This window comes from Salmo salar, chromosome 24 (genome assembly GCF_965601325.2).
Source record: "Salmo salar chromosome 24, fSalSal1, whole genome shotgun sequence".
NCBI lineage: Eukaryota > Metazoa > Chordata > Actinopteri > Salmoniformes > Salmonidae > Salmo > Salmo salar.
In genome coordinates, this window is record NC_138314.1 from 42120508 (window position 1) to 42135836 (window position 15329).

Below are 15329 nucleotides of genomic sequence, written 5' to 3' on the forward strand. Positions count from 1 at the left end.
AATACGGAATGACTTTGTGTATTGAGCATTGAAGAAAATGAAAAATGAAAACATGCCCCCTCTGCAGAAAAAAAGATGGTCTGCTTCCCAAGTGACAGAATTTGTTGAAATTAGTTGCAAACATTCAGTGGAGCGTGGAGAAAGATCAAAACTGTTAGCAGAAATAAGATGCATGGAATTGGTGGCCTGGGGGTGTGTGGCTAGTCATGCAGGGCCAGAATGGAGGAATGCAATCCCCACATTTCAGTGGATGGAGAAGCAGCAGCACGAGCCTGCTGCTTGTGTTAACTCAGCCATGAGGGCAGTACACAGTACACGCTGCAAAGACAGCACTCTCGCCAGGTTACATACTGTACTGGAGCAAAACAAAACAGCAGTATTTCGTGTGATGCCAGTCGGGTCTTATTTGCTCTGTTATTGTAGAATGGTAGTTTACAGTTGAGCTGTTTTTTTGTCGAATTTGATTTATTTATTTTTATAGGGGGGATTTTTCATTGCTCAGTGACAAGCACACTAGTGACTGCCCAACACACTTGAATCCACAACCGTTTCCTATGATCAGTGGGAAATCAAACTCTTCCGGGATTGGGCTCAATTCCCGTCTATTCAGGAAGTCCATTGAAATTCCAATGATTTTCAATTTGGAACATTTGGAATTTGAATTGAAATTTTGTTTAGTTTCTGAATTGACTGCAATTGAAAGGGTATTGACCTCAACCCCACTCTCTTCCTATATGTGGTGAACATTGCATCCGTTGCTGTAAATGGTTCCAATGTTTTTTGTGAATCAGTCTTCATGTGAGGGCTTGGTTCTGGATACGGGGACTAGCCATAGTAAGATCAGTCACATTACAGAAAGCCTCGTCTCGTCCGTCTCCCGACGTGTATCCTTCCACCAGGTGACCATTCACACAGTCCTTATCAGCATCCCCTAACTTTAACCACGGCCCTGCGCTTTTGAAGACAGCAGGAAGCGTTTCATAGCATTTCATTTTGACGGGAAACTTAATAATTCCACCGGACAAGCATGAAATACTCTCTCCTCTCACTCGTCTTTTTTTCCTCCAGGGAAAATCTAAAGGACCCCCCCCCCCCTCCGTCGGAAATGTTGAAACACATTAGCAAAATGGTTGTAAAGGGGATTAAGTCATGTGGCGTCAAGGATATTCATTTTCCTAGTTCTCTCCGTGTGCATTTGCAATAGCTGTGCCTCTTCACAGTTTGTGATGATGGGAGGTAAAGGAGCAGGGTATTAACTGAATTTAACACATTAACACAGATTGCACACTGGTCGTCTGCCATGTTAATTGCTTTGCTTTCCGTACTTACTTTAACTCGTTTGTAGACTATGGTGTCTTTTTGGGGGGGGTGTGTTTACCGTGCTGAAATAGGTGATATTATTACGACAGCCAAATAAAATGCTATTCATTACAGCAGGAGTTCTTCATTGGGTTTGTTCCTCTGCCTTGTCTGATTCAAGCTGATAATCTACTTCATTCCTCATCACTGTCATGTATTTAGGTTGTATTTAGGTTGCGTGCTGTTGGTAAATTGTGCCTGTGGTGGGATTACTTGATACATATGAAAGTGTATATCGGAATGAACATCTGTCTTTCTGGGCCCCGGGTCATACTACAGTACAGCATCTTAACAGCCGTGCAAAGATCTGCCTGCCCCCCAAGGTAAAAATGAGAAGAGATGCGCTTTATTATTTTGCTTGTGTCAACACTCACCCTTCTCTCTCCCCGTCTCTTTCTCCATGTCTTGGTCATTGCAGTCTAGGTTCTCCTCCTTTGTCACGCACGCACGCACGCATGCACGCACTCACACACACACACACACACACACACACACACACACACACACACACACACACACACACACACACACACACACACACACACACACACACACACACACACACACACACACACACACACACACACACACACACACACACAACTATTGATCATGCTAGCATATAGGCCCCGATTTCCCTCTTCCGGTGAGAGAATCCCTGCACGCTTCATCTGTGTGTTGCCCAATGCTCTGACTCTGAGGAGATTGCTGGGTGGGTGGTAGAAACCAGCTAAAAGGGGAGGCTAGAGCTGAGTGACCGGAGCACAGCAGGAGGCATAGGAGTCTCCTTGTAGGGGTCAACATCACTGGCAGAGGATGAAAACTGACTGCTTTGATTTGGCACTATGAGCCGGGAGAGAGAGAGGGAGGGGAGAAAGAGAGGGAGGGGAGAGAGTGAGAGAGAGAGAGAGAGAGAGAGAGAGGGGGGGAGAGAGGGTGGAGAGAGGGAGAGAGAGGGGGGGGAGAAGGAGAGAGAGAGAGAGAGGGGGGAGAAGGAGAGAGGGGGGGGGGAGAGGGTGAGAGGGGGGAGAGAGAGCAAGAACCAGAGTGTGTATGTGTGCCTTGCTCATTAAGGAAAGGTCAGAGATATATTAGTGCCAGGGAGTAAAGCATTAGACATCCTCCCTGGTCCTGTCTACTGTCCACCCTCTCACTCTCTCTCTCTCTCTCTCTCTCTCTCTCTCTCCACCCTCTCTCTCTCTCTCTCTCTCTCTCCTCTCTCTCTCACTCTCTCTCTCTCTCTCTCTCTCTCTCTCCACCCTCTCTCCCCCCCACACTCTCACTCTCTCTCTCTCTCTCTCTCTTACTCTTACTCTCTCTCTATGTGTGTGTCTCTCCCTTCTCTCATGCTGTATGTGAGTACAGAGTGTGTGTGCGTGTGTGAGAGAGACAGAGATGGTGTGTGTGTGAGTGGCAGAGAGTTCATTGGCAAGTCCTGCTCTCTAATGCCTGCTCATTATTGCCAGCGAGACGGCTGTAGGGGCCAGATGCGTTGAACCCCTCTCCCTGAGCAATTACCATCCTTTTCATAAAGTTAAAATGTCAATTTGGTGTGGCACTGGCACTGTTCTCCTCTCAACCCCCACACCCTGCTCTGCCTTGCTGCCTCCGGTTAGAACTTCACACACACACACACACACACACACACACACACACACACACTCTGTGTACAGACATGAACACCGTCTCTGTCTCTGTCTCTCTCTCTCTCTCGCGCACACACACACACACACACACTCTCTGTGTACAGACATGAACTCTCTCTCTCTCTCTCTCTCTCTCCTCTCTCTCTCTCTCTCTCTCTCTCTCTCTCTCTCTCTCTCTCTCTCTCTCTCTCTCTCTCTCTCTCACACACATATATATCTTTCCCACGGTTCTCAGATTCTGCTTCATATCATCTGTAACAGGAAGCTATGATATTGGTCCTTGGGGAAACATTGCACATGAAATATTCATCAGGTAAAATAAATATTGAAATCATTTTTATATATATTTTTGTATTTATTTAACCTTTATATAACTAGGCAAGTCAATTAAGAAAAAAATCTTATTTACAATGACGTCCTATATTATATAGTAGTGGTTGTAAAAAACAGTGGCTGTTACAGACGCAGGATGCATTCCAAATGGCACCCTATCCCCTTCATATTGCACTACTTTAGACCAGCCAAATGGCACCCTATCCCCTTTATAGTGCACTACTTTAGACCAGCCAAATGGCACCCTATCCCCTTTATAGTGCCCTACCAAGGCCCGTAGGGCTCCGGTCAAAAGAAGTACACTAAATAGGCAATAGGGTGCCGTTTGGTCCCTCGGGATCAGATAATAGCAGTCTAGATCATAGAGCTTCTCACAGACAGGTCTCTGGGGTTAATTAACCCTGGATCTCATCCAGCAGGCTTCTCTGTCTTACGCAGGGGTTTTTATAGACTTGTGGGGAGGGAATAGATTAGGCAGAAACCAACCATTAACCAATAGGCAGAAACCAACCATGAACCAATAGGCAGAAACCAACCATGAACCAATAGGCAGAAACCAACCATTAACCAATAGGCAGAAACCAACCATTAACCAATAGGCAGAAACCAACCATTAACCAATAGACAGAAACCAACCATGATCCAATAGGCAGAAACCAACCATTAACCAATAGGCAGAAACCAACCATTAACCAATAGGCAGAAACCAACCATTAACCAATAGGCAGAAACCAACAATGAACCAATAGGCAGAAACCAACCATTAACCAATAGGCAGAAACCAACCATGAACCAATAGGCATGACCAACCATTAACCAACCGGTTTTAAGGTTTTAGCTTTTATTTTATTCACACCAAAGAAAGGGCTGCAGGTAGCCTAGCGATTAAGATTGTTGGGCCAGTAAACGGAAAGTCGCTGGTTCTAATCCCTGAGCCGACTAGGTGAGAAATCTGTCAATGTGTCCCTGAGCAAGGCACTTAACCCTAAATGCTCCTTTAAATCGCTCTGGATAAGAACGTCTGCTAAATGACTCAAATGTAAAGTTAAAACAAGTGAAGACTAAACAGTACAGAAAAAAAAGTAAAAATGGTGTGCAGGTGAGGTTGGAATGAAAACCACATCACTAATATAAGTACAAAAAAATATGTTTGTTCAATCAGTTCAAAGTGTGTGTGTGTGTGTCTACATGGAGGGGATTACTGGGTAGTTTGGTTCATCAGGCTGACCCCCAGTCTTCACTTGATGATGATGTTTTGGCAATGTGAAGATATGAATTCCAGAGTATGGTACCTCTGTATCTGTTAGAGAATTGACTATGTGAGGTGCAGCAGCGGGGAGGGTGAAGGTTATCACAGTATCTGGTGTTAGATAGATGGATTTCAGAATTAACCTGGAAGAATCCATTGAAGGGTTTAGGTAAACTATCTGGGAGGTATGAGTATTTGTAGATGAAAGTTCATAATTGCCGAACATTAATGTGGTAAAGAGACAAGATATTGAGTTTCTTAAACAAAGGTGCAGATGGAGCCAGGTAATTAGAGGGAGGTGACTAGTCTTGCAAATGTTTTTTGTATGATGAGTCATTTGTGTAGGTAAGAGGCATACAGTGGCTTGCGAAAGTTTTCACCCCCTTGGCATTTTGTCTATTTTGTTGCCTTACAACCTGGAATTAGAATGGATTTTTGGGGGGGTTGTATCATTTGATTTACACAACATGCCTACCACTTTGAAGATACAAAATATGTTTTATTATGAAACAAACAAGAAATAAGACAAAAAAACTGAAAACTTGAGCGTGCATAACTATCACCACCCCAAAGTCAATACTTTGTAGAGCAACCTGTTGCAGTAATTACAGCTGCAAGTCTCTTGGGGTATGTCTCTATAAGCTTGGCACATCTTGCCACTGGGATTTTTGCCCATTCCTCAAGGCAAAACTGCTCCAGCTCCTTCAAGTTGGATGGGTTCCGCTGGTGTACAGCAATCTTTAAGTCATACCACAGATTCTCAATTGGATTGAGGTCTGGGCTTTGACTAGACCATTCCAAGACATTTATATGTTTCCCCTTAAACCACTCAAGTGTTGCTTTAGCAGTATGCTAAGGGTCATTGTCCTGCTGGAAGGTGAACCTCCGTCCCATCTCTGGAAGACTGAAAAAGGTTTCCCCCAAGAATTTCCCTGTATTTAGCGCCATCCATCATTCCTCCAATTCTGACCAGTTTCCCAGTCCCTGCCGATGAAAAACATCCCCACAGCATGATGCTGCCACGACCATGCTTCACTGTGGGGATGGTGATGAGAGGTGTTGGGTTTGCGCCAGACATTGCGTTTTCTTTGATGGCCAAAAAGCTCAATTTTATTCTCATCTGACCAGAGTACCTTCTTCCATATGTTTGGGGAGTCTTCCACATGCCTGTTGGTGAACACCAAACGTGTTTGCTTATTTTTTTCTTTAAGCAATGGCTTTTTTCTGGCCACTCTTCCGTAAAGCCCAGCTCTGTGGAGTGTATGGCTTAAAGTGGTCCTATGGACAGATACTCCAATCTCCGCTTTGGAGCTTTGCAGCTCCTTCAGGGTTATCTTTGGTCTCTTTGTTGCCTCTCTGATTAATGCCCTCCTTGTCTGGTCTGTGTGTTTTGGTGGGTGGCCCTGTCTTGGCAGGTTTGTTGTGGTGCCATATTCTTTCCATTTTTTAATGATGGATTTAATGGTGCTCCGTGGGATGTTCAAAGTTTCGGATAATTTTTTATAACCCAACCCTGATCTGTACTTCTCCACAACTTTGTCCCTGACCTGTTTGGCGAGCTGGTCTTCATGGTGTCACTTGCTTGGTGGTGCCCCTTGCTTAGTAGTGTTGCAGACTCTGGGGCCTTTCAAAACAGGTGTACATATACTGAGATCATGTGACACTTAGACTTACATTTTTCCCAGCCACTGTGCTTCTACACCTGCATTGCTTGCTGTTTGGGGTTTTAGGCTGGGTTTCTGTATAGCACTTTGTGACATCAGCTGATGTAAGAAGGGCTTTATAAATACATTTGATTGATTTATTGCACACAGGTGGACTTTATTTAACTAGTTATGTTACTTCTGAAGGTAATTGTTTGCACCAGATGTTATTTAGGGGCTTCATAGCAAAGGGGGTGAATACATATGCACTCACCACTTTTCTGTTTTTATATTTTTTTAGAATTTTTTGAAACAAGTTATTTTTCTCATTTCACTTCACCAATTTGGACTATTTTGTGTATGTCCATTTAAAAATCCATTTAAATTACAGGTTGTAATGCAACAAAATAGGAAAAATGCCAAGGGGGATGAATACTTTTGCAAGGCACTGTATGTACTGGCCCAGACAATATTACAGTAAATAAGATATGGGTAAATTAAGCTATAGTATAGAGTTAGGAAGCAAGCCTGATGAACCAAACCACTCATCTTTCTGATGATACCAACCGATTTCATCACTTTGCTACAGACAAATCGAATATGATATTTTCAGGATAACTTTTCATCAATTAAAACTCAGAGGTATCTAGTGGATGTGAATTGTTTCATTTCATTCCCACCAATTGAGATTCTGGCTTTTACATGTTTTTTGTTGTTGTTTTTTTTTTTTACAATATTTCTTATTCTTACTAGTGAGTTAAATGAAGTAGGATTTTTTACATTTAAAGAAATTTTGTTTTATCTGGAACCATTCAGAACATTTCGCAATGCCGGAGTCTGCTTCATTAATAAGCAACTAAAAATGTTGTGATAAAATCTAATTGATATCATCAGCGAAGAGAAGGGGGAGTATGGTAGAAGACCCAGCAGCAAGGCCATTGATATAGATTAGTATGGTAGAAGACACAGCAGTAAGGCCATTGATATAGATTAGTATGGTAGAAGACACAGCAGGTCATTGATATAGATTAGTATGGTATGGTAGAAGACACAGCAGGCCATTGATATAGATTAGTATGTTATGGTAGAAGACACAGCAGGTCATTGATATAGATTAGTATGGTAGAAGACACAGCAGGTCATTGATATAGATTAGTATGGTAGAAGACCCAGCAGGACATTGATATAGATTAGTATGGTATGGTAGAAGACCCAGCAGGTCATTGATATAGATTAGTATGGTATGGTAGAAGACACAGCAGGTCATTGATATAGATTAGTATGGTATGGTAGAAGACACAGCAGGACATTGATATAGATTAGTATGGTAGAAGACACAGCAGGTCATTGATATAGATTAGTATGGTATGGTAGAAGACACAGCAGGACATTGATATAGATTAGTATGGTAGAAGACACAGCAGGTCATTGATATAGATTAGTATGGTATGGTAGAAGACCCAGCAGGACATTGATATAGATTAGTATGGTATGGTAGAAGACACAGCAGGACATTGATATAGATTAGTATGGTAGAAGACACAGCAGGACATTGATATAGATTAGTATGGTATGGTAGAAGACACAGCAGGACATTGATATAGATTAGTATGGTATGGTAGAAGACACAGCAGGACATTGATATAGATTAGTATGGTAGAAGACACAGCAGGACATTGATATAGATTAGTATGTTATGGTAGAAGACACAGCAGGACATTGATATAGATTAGTATGTTATGGTAGAAGACCCAGCAGGACATTGATATAGATTAGTATGGTATGGTAGAAGACACAGCAGGTCATTGATATAGATTAGTATGGTATGGTAGAAGACACAGCAGGACATTGATATAGATTAGTATGGTATGGTAGAAGACACAGCAGGTCATTGATATAGATTAGTATGTTATGGTAGAAGACCCAGCAGGACATTGATATAGATTAGTATGGTATGGTAGAAGACCCAGCAGGACATTGATATAGATTAGTATGGTAGAAGACCCAGCAGGTCATTGATATAGATTAGTATGGTATGGTAGAAGACACAGCAGGCCATTGATATAGATTAGTATGGTATGGTAGAAGACACAGCAGTAAGGCCATTGATATAGATTAGTATGGTATGGTAGAAGACACAGCAGGTCATTGATATAGATTAGTATGGTAGAAGACACAGCAGGCCATTGATATAGATTAGGAATAACAAAGGTCCAATTATCCAACCCTGTGGGACACCACATGATATCTTGGCTCTGGTAGATGCACAGCCGTTTGCATAAACACACTGTTCTCTATCATAAACATAACTATATCACCAATTACACATATAATCATGAAAAACGTAATAATACAATTTAGAAAGTTATATTTCATGATCAACTGTGCCAAACGCTTTGGATAAATCTAAAAAGATGCGTATTCATTGTTAATGGCTGTAAAGATTTTATCCATAAGTTGCGAAAGAGACTTAAATATCTGTGGAATAGTTTTTTATGAAATATATATTAGTGATTTTAACATTTCAACATTCTCTTATACACCAATTTTTCTAGGATTTAAAAAAACATGGTAGTATAGATTTTGGGCGATAATTTCTAAAAGATCTTGGATTCCAAGATTTATAGAGGGGTATAACTTTGGCAATTTTCAAATCTTTAGGAACACTAACAGTTTGCAAAGATTTGGTAAAGATATACATTAGAGGGTCAGTGAATGAGGAAGACACTGATTTCACCAGAGGCACCAATCTCATCATGTCCTGCTGCTGATATCTTTAAGTTACTAATTACCTCCATTACATCATCACCTCCATTACATCATCACCTCCATTACATCATCACCTCCATTACATCATCACCTCCATTACATCATCACCTCCATTACATCATCACCTCCATTACATCAACACCTCCATTACATCATCACCTCCATTACATCATCACCTCCATTACATCATCATCCCCATTACATCATCACCTCCATTACATCATCATCCCCATTACATCATCACCTCCATTACATCATCATCCTCCATTACATCATCACCTCCATTACATCATCATCCTCCATTACATCATCACCTCCATTACATTATCACCTCCATTACATCATCACCTCCATTACATCATCACCTCCATTACATTATCACCTCCATTACATCATCACCTCCATTACATCATCACCTCCATTACATCATCATCTCCATTACATCATCACCTCCATTACATCAGGAGGATCAAACTGAAGCAGAGACGGGAAATGTCCCTTAATGTAAACCAAGGGATTTCCATCAGTTTTCTAAATTTTCTGTATACTCTAGATCAAAATAAATGTAGTGACATAAACATGCCAGAGTATGAATTATGTGTACAGATCCTTATTGTTAAACTTCAAGCGTTTATGAAGGACCTGATGTTTGAATAGCTGCCTGTGATTAAAGGAATAGTTCACTCATGTAATACAACACATCACAGCCATATTTTTTGCTCTGTACTAAAAATAATGAACTCTCCCTTTAAGGCTGTGATTAAACCCAAAATACTTTGCTGTTTCCGACTGTGCTTTGCTACTGCATGGGTCACCGTACTGCATCAGATTTGCAACAATTTCATTCTTATCATAGACCTGACAGGTATTTATGTCATGTTTGCCTTCATTTTGCCAGTCTTGAGAAAGAGAGTAATCCATCATTCGCCTCTTTCTAAACACAACCCATCTGTTGTAATGTTCAAAGCTGTTATGATCTCTAGATAAACTTCTATGCACTGTGTTTTGGTCTGTCATTTACAACACATAGGCTCTCAGAGCGGTCTTGAAAGCACAGTGGGGCTTCCAGTTGATACCCATTACTGACAAATCGCTGTATGTACTTTGTACACATGGGGAAAAGACCACAATGGACCAATTTGGCTCTGCAATTTGGCTCTGCAATCGGTGGCAACAGTGTGATTTGGGCTGGGCTGGTGGCATCGCCCACTGTCTGGAAAGGAGAGGATCCATTATTCTGCAACCTGTGGCAAATCAAGATTGACAGACCACACGAGCAGTCTCCTTAAGGGCTTGTTATGCCTTGCCATTTATGGAGAATTTTTTTTGTATCAAACGAAATCCGCCTGTCTCTTGATTTTCATAAATGTCTTAATGTAGTCTTTCTGCTCCTCTTTCTCTCTCTCTCTTTTTTCTGCTCCCCTCTCCCCTTCTCTTTCTCTCTCTCTCTGCTCCCCTCTCCCCTTCTCTCTCTCTCTCTCTCTGCTCCCCTCTCCCCTTCTCTCTCTCTCTCTCTCTCTGCTCCCCTCTCCCCTTCTCTCTCTATCTCTCTCTGCTCCCCTCTCCCCTTCTCTTTCTCTCTCTCTCTGCTCCCCTCTCCCCTTCTCTTTCTCTCTCTCTCTCTGCTCCCCTCTCCCCTTCTCTTTCTCTCTCTCTCTCTCTCTGCTCCCCTCTCCCCTTCTCTTTCTCTCTCTCTCTCTCTCTGCTCCCCTCTCCCCTTCTCTTTCTCTCTCTCTCTCTGCTCCCCTCTCCCCTTCTCTTTCTCTCTCTCTCTCTCTGCTCCCCTCTCCCCTTCTCTTTCTCTCTCTCTCTCTGCTCCCCTCTCCCCTTCTCTTTCTCTCTCTCTCTCTCTCTGCTCCCCTCTCCCCTTCTCTTTCTCTCTCTCTCTCTGCTCCCCTCTCCCCTTCTCTTTCTCTCTCTCTCTGCTCCCCTCTCCCCTTCTCTCTATCTCTCTCTCTGCTCCCCTCTCCCCTTCTCTTTCTCTCTCTCTCTGCTCCCCTCTCCCCTTCTCTTTCTCTCTCTCTCTGCTCCCCTCTCCCCTTCTCTTTCTCTCTCTCTCTGCTCCCCTCTCCCCTTCTCTCTCTATCTCTCTCTCTGCTCCCCTCTCCCCTTCTCTTTCTCTCTCTCTCTCTCTCTGCTCCCCTCTCCCCTTCTCTTTCTCTCTCTCTCTCTCTGCTCCCCTCTCCCCTTCTCTTTCTCTCTCTCTCTCTGCTCCCCTCTCCCCTTCTCTTTCTCTCTCTCTCTCTGCTCCCCTCTCCCCTTCTCTTTCTCTCTCTCTCTCTCTCTGCTCCCCTCTCCCCTTCTCTTTCTCTCTCTCTCTCTGCTCCCCTCTCCCCTTCTCTTTCTCTCTCTCTCTCTGCTCCCCTCTCCCCTTCTCTTTCTCTCTCTCTCTGCTCCCCTCTCCCCTTCTCTCTATCTCTCTCTCTGCTCCCCTCTCCCCTTCTCTTTCTCTCTGCTCCCCTCTCCCCTTCTCTTTCTCTCTCTCTCTCTCTCTGCTCCCCTCTCCCCTTCTCTTTCTCTCTCTCTCTCTGCTCCCCTCTCCCCTTCTCTTTCTATCTCTCTCTCTCTCTGCTCCCCTCTCCCCTTCTCTCTCTATCTCTCTCGTAGGACACAGAGATCGTGAACACGGCCATCCTAACAGGCAGGCGTGTTGCAGTGCCGGTGAAGGTGGTCACTGTGGAGTGGGACGGTACTGTGAGGGAAGTGGACGATACGGTCGGCTGTACGTCCACTGACGAGGACGTGGTCAAGGTACGGTCAAGAACACTTCCCGCTTGCCTAACAACGGTCTGCGACATCATTGCCCGCCTAACCAACACAATAAACAGAACACAGAACTATATTGTTACTTGGATGGTCTTCAACTCCACGATGTACAGACGATAGATTGTACCATAACCTCAGTCACGCTATTGATTCGATATCTTTTTCCGGTTTGCGAAACGTAGGATCACTAGTTGGAAGTTAGTAAGGGGACAGGGACTGTGAAGGAAGTTAGGCTGTTGAGCAAGCACAGTGATGTCCTCTGCCACATTAATACATTGGCTAAGTTGTTTGCATAAACCTTTCCTGTCGAAACACAGATGTCCATGCACTAAAACAGCAACCTGCTGTTTTCAACTCTCTAGAGACAGCAGGAGCGGTAGCGATACTCTCAATGATCGGCTATGAAAAGTCAACTGACATTTACTCCTGAGGTGCTGACCTGTTGCACCCTCGACAACTACTGTGATTATTATTATTTGACCCTGCTGGTCATCTATGAACATTTGAACATCTTGGCCATGTACTGTTATAATCTCCACCCAGCACAGCCAGAAGAGGACTGGCCACCCCTCAGAGCCTGGTTCCTCTCTAGGTTTCTTCCTAGGTTTTGGCCTTTCTAGGGAGTTTTTCCTAGCCACTGTGCTTCTACACCTGCATTGCTTGCTGTTTGGGGTTTTAGGCTGGGTTTCTGTACAGCACTTTGAGATATCAGCTGATGTACGAAGGGCTATATAAATCCATTTGATTTGATTTGATTTGACTAATGTCTGCTAATGCAAGGACACATGGAGCAGAAATACAATCCTACAAAAGAAACTGAGGAAATTAAGGTTGCTCTCAACAAATAGCTCTCAGCTGCTCTGTTGCTAAACAGAGTTTGTCGCTAATTCGTTCTACATTTCCATAATTAGGCAGTTATTATGTGGAAGCAGTATTCATCTCTTGTGTTTGTTGAATTAGATAAAGAGAGTTGTAAAGTCAAGACGTAATACAGTCTGTTGTTTTTGGTAAAGGTGCTGGTACTATTCCTCCTGATTATGCACAGCTTAGCACGTTGAGTTACACTATTCGGCGCTAGCGTTCGAAACAGACAAAGTGGCATCTAAAAGATTGACTCCTATTGCCTTGGCCCTGAGCCAAGGGCCAAAACAAAAACATTACTCTGACACATTCAATATCAAGGCAATTTCCTATAACATGGAGCAAGGTGTTGTTTAAATACAATCAATACGCTGGAACCGTGGAACCATGGAACCGTGGAACCATGGAACAGTGGAACAGTGGAACCATGGAACCATGGAACCGTGGAACCATGGAACCGTGGAACCATGGAACAGTGGAACCATGGAACAGTGGAACCATGGAACCGTGGAACCATGGAACCGTGGAACCATGGAACAGTGGAACTGTGGAACCATGGAACCATGGAACAGTGGAACCATGGAACCGTGGAACCATGGAACCGTGGAACCATGGAACAGTGGAACCATGGAACCATGGAACCATGGAACAGTGGAACCATGGAACCGTGGAACCATGGAACAGTGGAACCATGGAACCGTGGAACCATGGAACCATGCAACAGTGGAACTGTGGAACCATGGAACCATGGAACAGTGGAACCATGGAACAGTGGAACCATGGAACAGTGGAACCATGGAACAGTGGAACCATGGAACCGTGGAACCGTGGAACCGTGGAACCATGGAACCATGGAACCGTGGAACCGCGAGAGCTCATTCCATAGCAGTAATACAAACGACGACCACAGAAAGTGTTATTAACGCCAGGGACAACTGTTTCAGGCCCTGTCTGTTTCAAATCAGAACGCTCCAGAGTTATGTTATATCTCCAACACTTTGGCAGGAAGTGGATCAGAACCAGACAAGCAGCTTTGCTGTCACTCTCTAGTGACTGGGAAGGCCCACATGTAAAATCATGTTGACAGCCAATCTGACAGGAATTCCCTTCAGATTAAGCCAATGCACACCTTTAACCTAGATATGACAATAGCTCCCTGAAGCCTTTTCCAGGTAGGCAGACAGTAAGAAAGTTATTTTGACAGTGTTGTTTGGAAGTCAGATCATCTCACAACTGTAAAAAGGAGTGGAAGCCAGGGCTTTCCCCTATGAGCCTATATACGCTAGGCCAATCTGCACAAGGCCGGTGTACCACTGAAACCTGTGTATGGAGACCACCTGGCCTGGGATCAAATAGTATTAGTTTTCTTATGAATACTTTATCTGCACTTGCTTGAGCAAGCCTGGTGGTGCAACGTTCAATAGAATAGTCCCAAACGTTCAAACCCCACTCATTGGACAGTGCTGGCAGGCTCAATCAAAGGCAGAACCCAGGTCTGATGGGGAATCTAGAGGAGTGGGACCGACTGTCTCCCAGACCTGTGTATCACCAAAATAAAGGCCTAGATTGAATCAGATCAAGCGTTAACTGGCGATAGCCGACACCCACATAGCTGGTGTTTTGGCGGTGTTGGAGATGTCAAATCGCTGAGCGGCTGCTTGTGTGGTCATTGTCACAAAGCCACACCCGTCCCATTTGCATTAGAATTTCAGAACGAGAAAGTCTAGGCTATATATAAGTAATTCCACTTAAATTGAAAATCATTCAAAACAGAAATTCATTTCTATCAGCCTAAACATGGTGTAGATTACAATACACATTACACATTACAATATATTACCATTACAATATATTACCATTACAATACACATTCCAGTGTTCAAACTTGTAACAAGGCTGCATGGGATTTTTTGTAAAAGGCCAGGAAGTGTTTGCTGATTTGACAGCTCCAATGCAGTTCCACCTCCCACATCGCCTAAATAAAAACACTGAAACTGCTATGCAGTTGTTGGTTATCACGTGTTAAGGCAGAACCGATTGAATCTACCTGATTCACTTTTCTTTTTCAGTTAACACTGTTTGTGTTTGGGACTTCTGAATGGCAACGATGAACCTCTAGCGTCACTTGAAAGTAAAAAACGTTGCAATGGTCTTATCATCACTCCATTAGACGTGTCCCTTTATCTTGTGTATCTCCTCCTTGATGACAGCCCCCCCCCCCCCCCTTTACGAAGAGGGAATTGATATGAGTCACGTGCGTTCTGTGTAGTTGTGTTATTAGGGATGCTATACGTGATGTCCTGATGTTGACACAGCAGTATGTGTAGGTCAGGTTCCAGCAGGGTACAGGAGGGGACAGGAGGAGAGGGGAGGAGACAGGAGTGGACAGGATGGGGCAGTGGGAGCCAGGAGGAGACAGCATGGGGCAGGAGGAGACAAAAGGAGACAGGAGGGGAGAGGAGGAGACAGGAGGGGACAGAAGGATACAGAAGGAGACAGGAGGGGAGAGGAGGGGAGAGGACAAGGGACAGCAAGATAGAGGAGGGGAGAAGAGAGGAGAGGGGAAGGGGAGGGGAGAGGAGGGGACACGAGGGGAGAAAAGGGGAGAGGAGGAGACAGGAGGAGACAGGAGGGGACAGGAGTGGACAGCAGGGGACAGGAGGAGACAGGAGGAGACAGGAGGGGACAGGAGGAGACAGGAGG

General features: G+C 44.0%; 1 protein-coding gene across 1 annotated transcript in view; it reads left to right on the forward strand.

The window, feature by feature from the left end:
• The window catches only part of LOC106585906 (transmembrane protein 132C), a 481307-nt gene that overhangs the window by 418049 nt on the left and 47929 nt on the right, over nt 1-15329 (forward strand). Inside the window, exon 5 of the mRNA XM_045707191.2 lies at nt 11607-11750. Within this exon, the coding sequence (XP_045563147.1) occupies nt 11607-11750 (144 nt within the window). The remainder of the gene's footprint in view (nt 1-11606; nt 11751-15329) is intronic.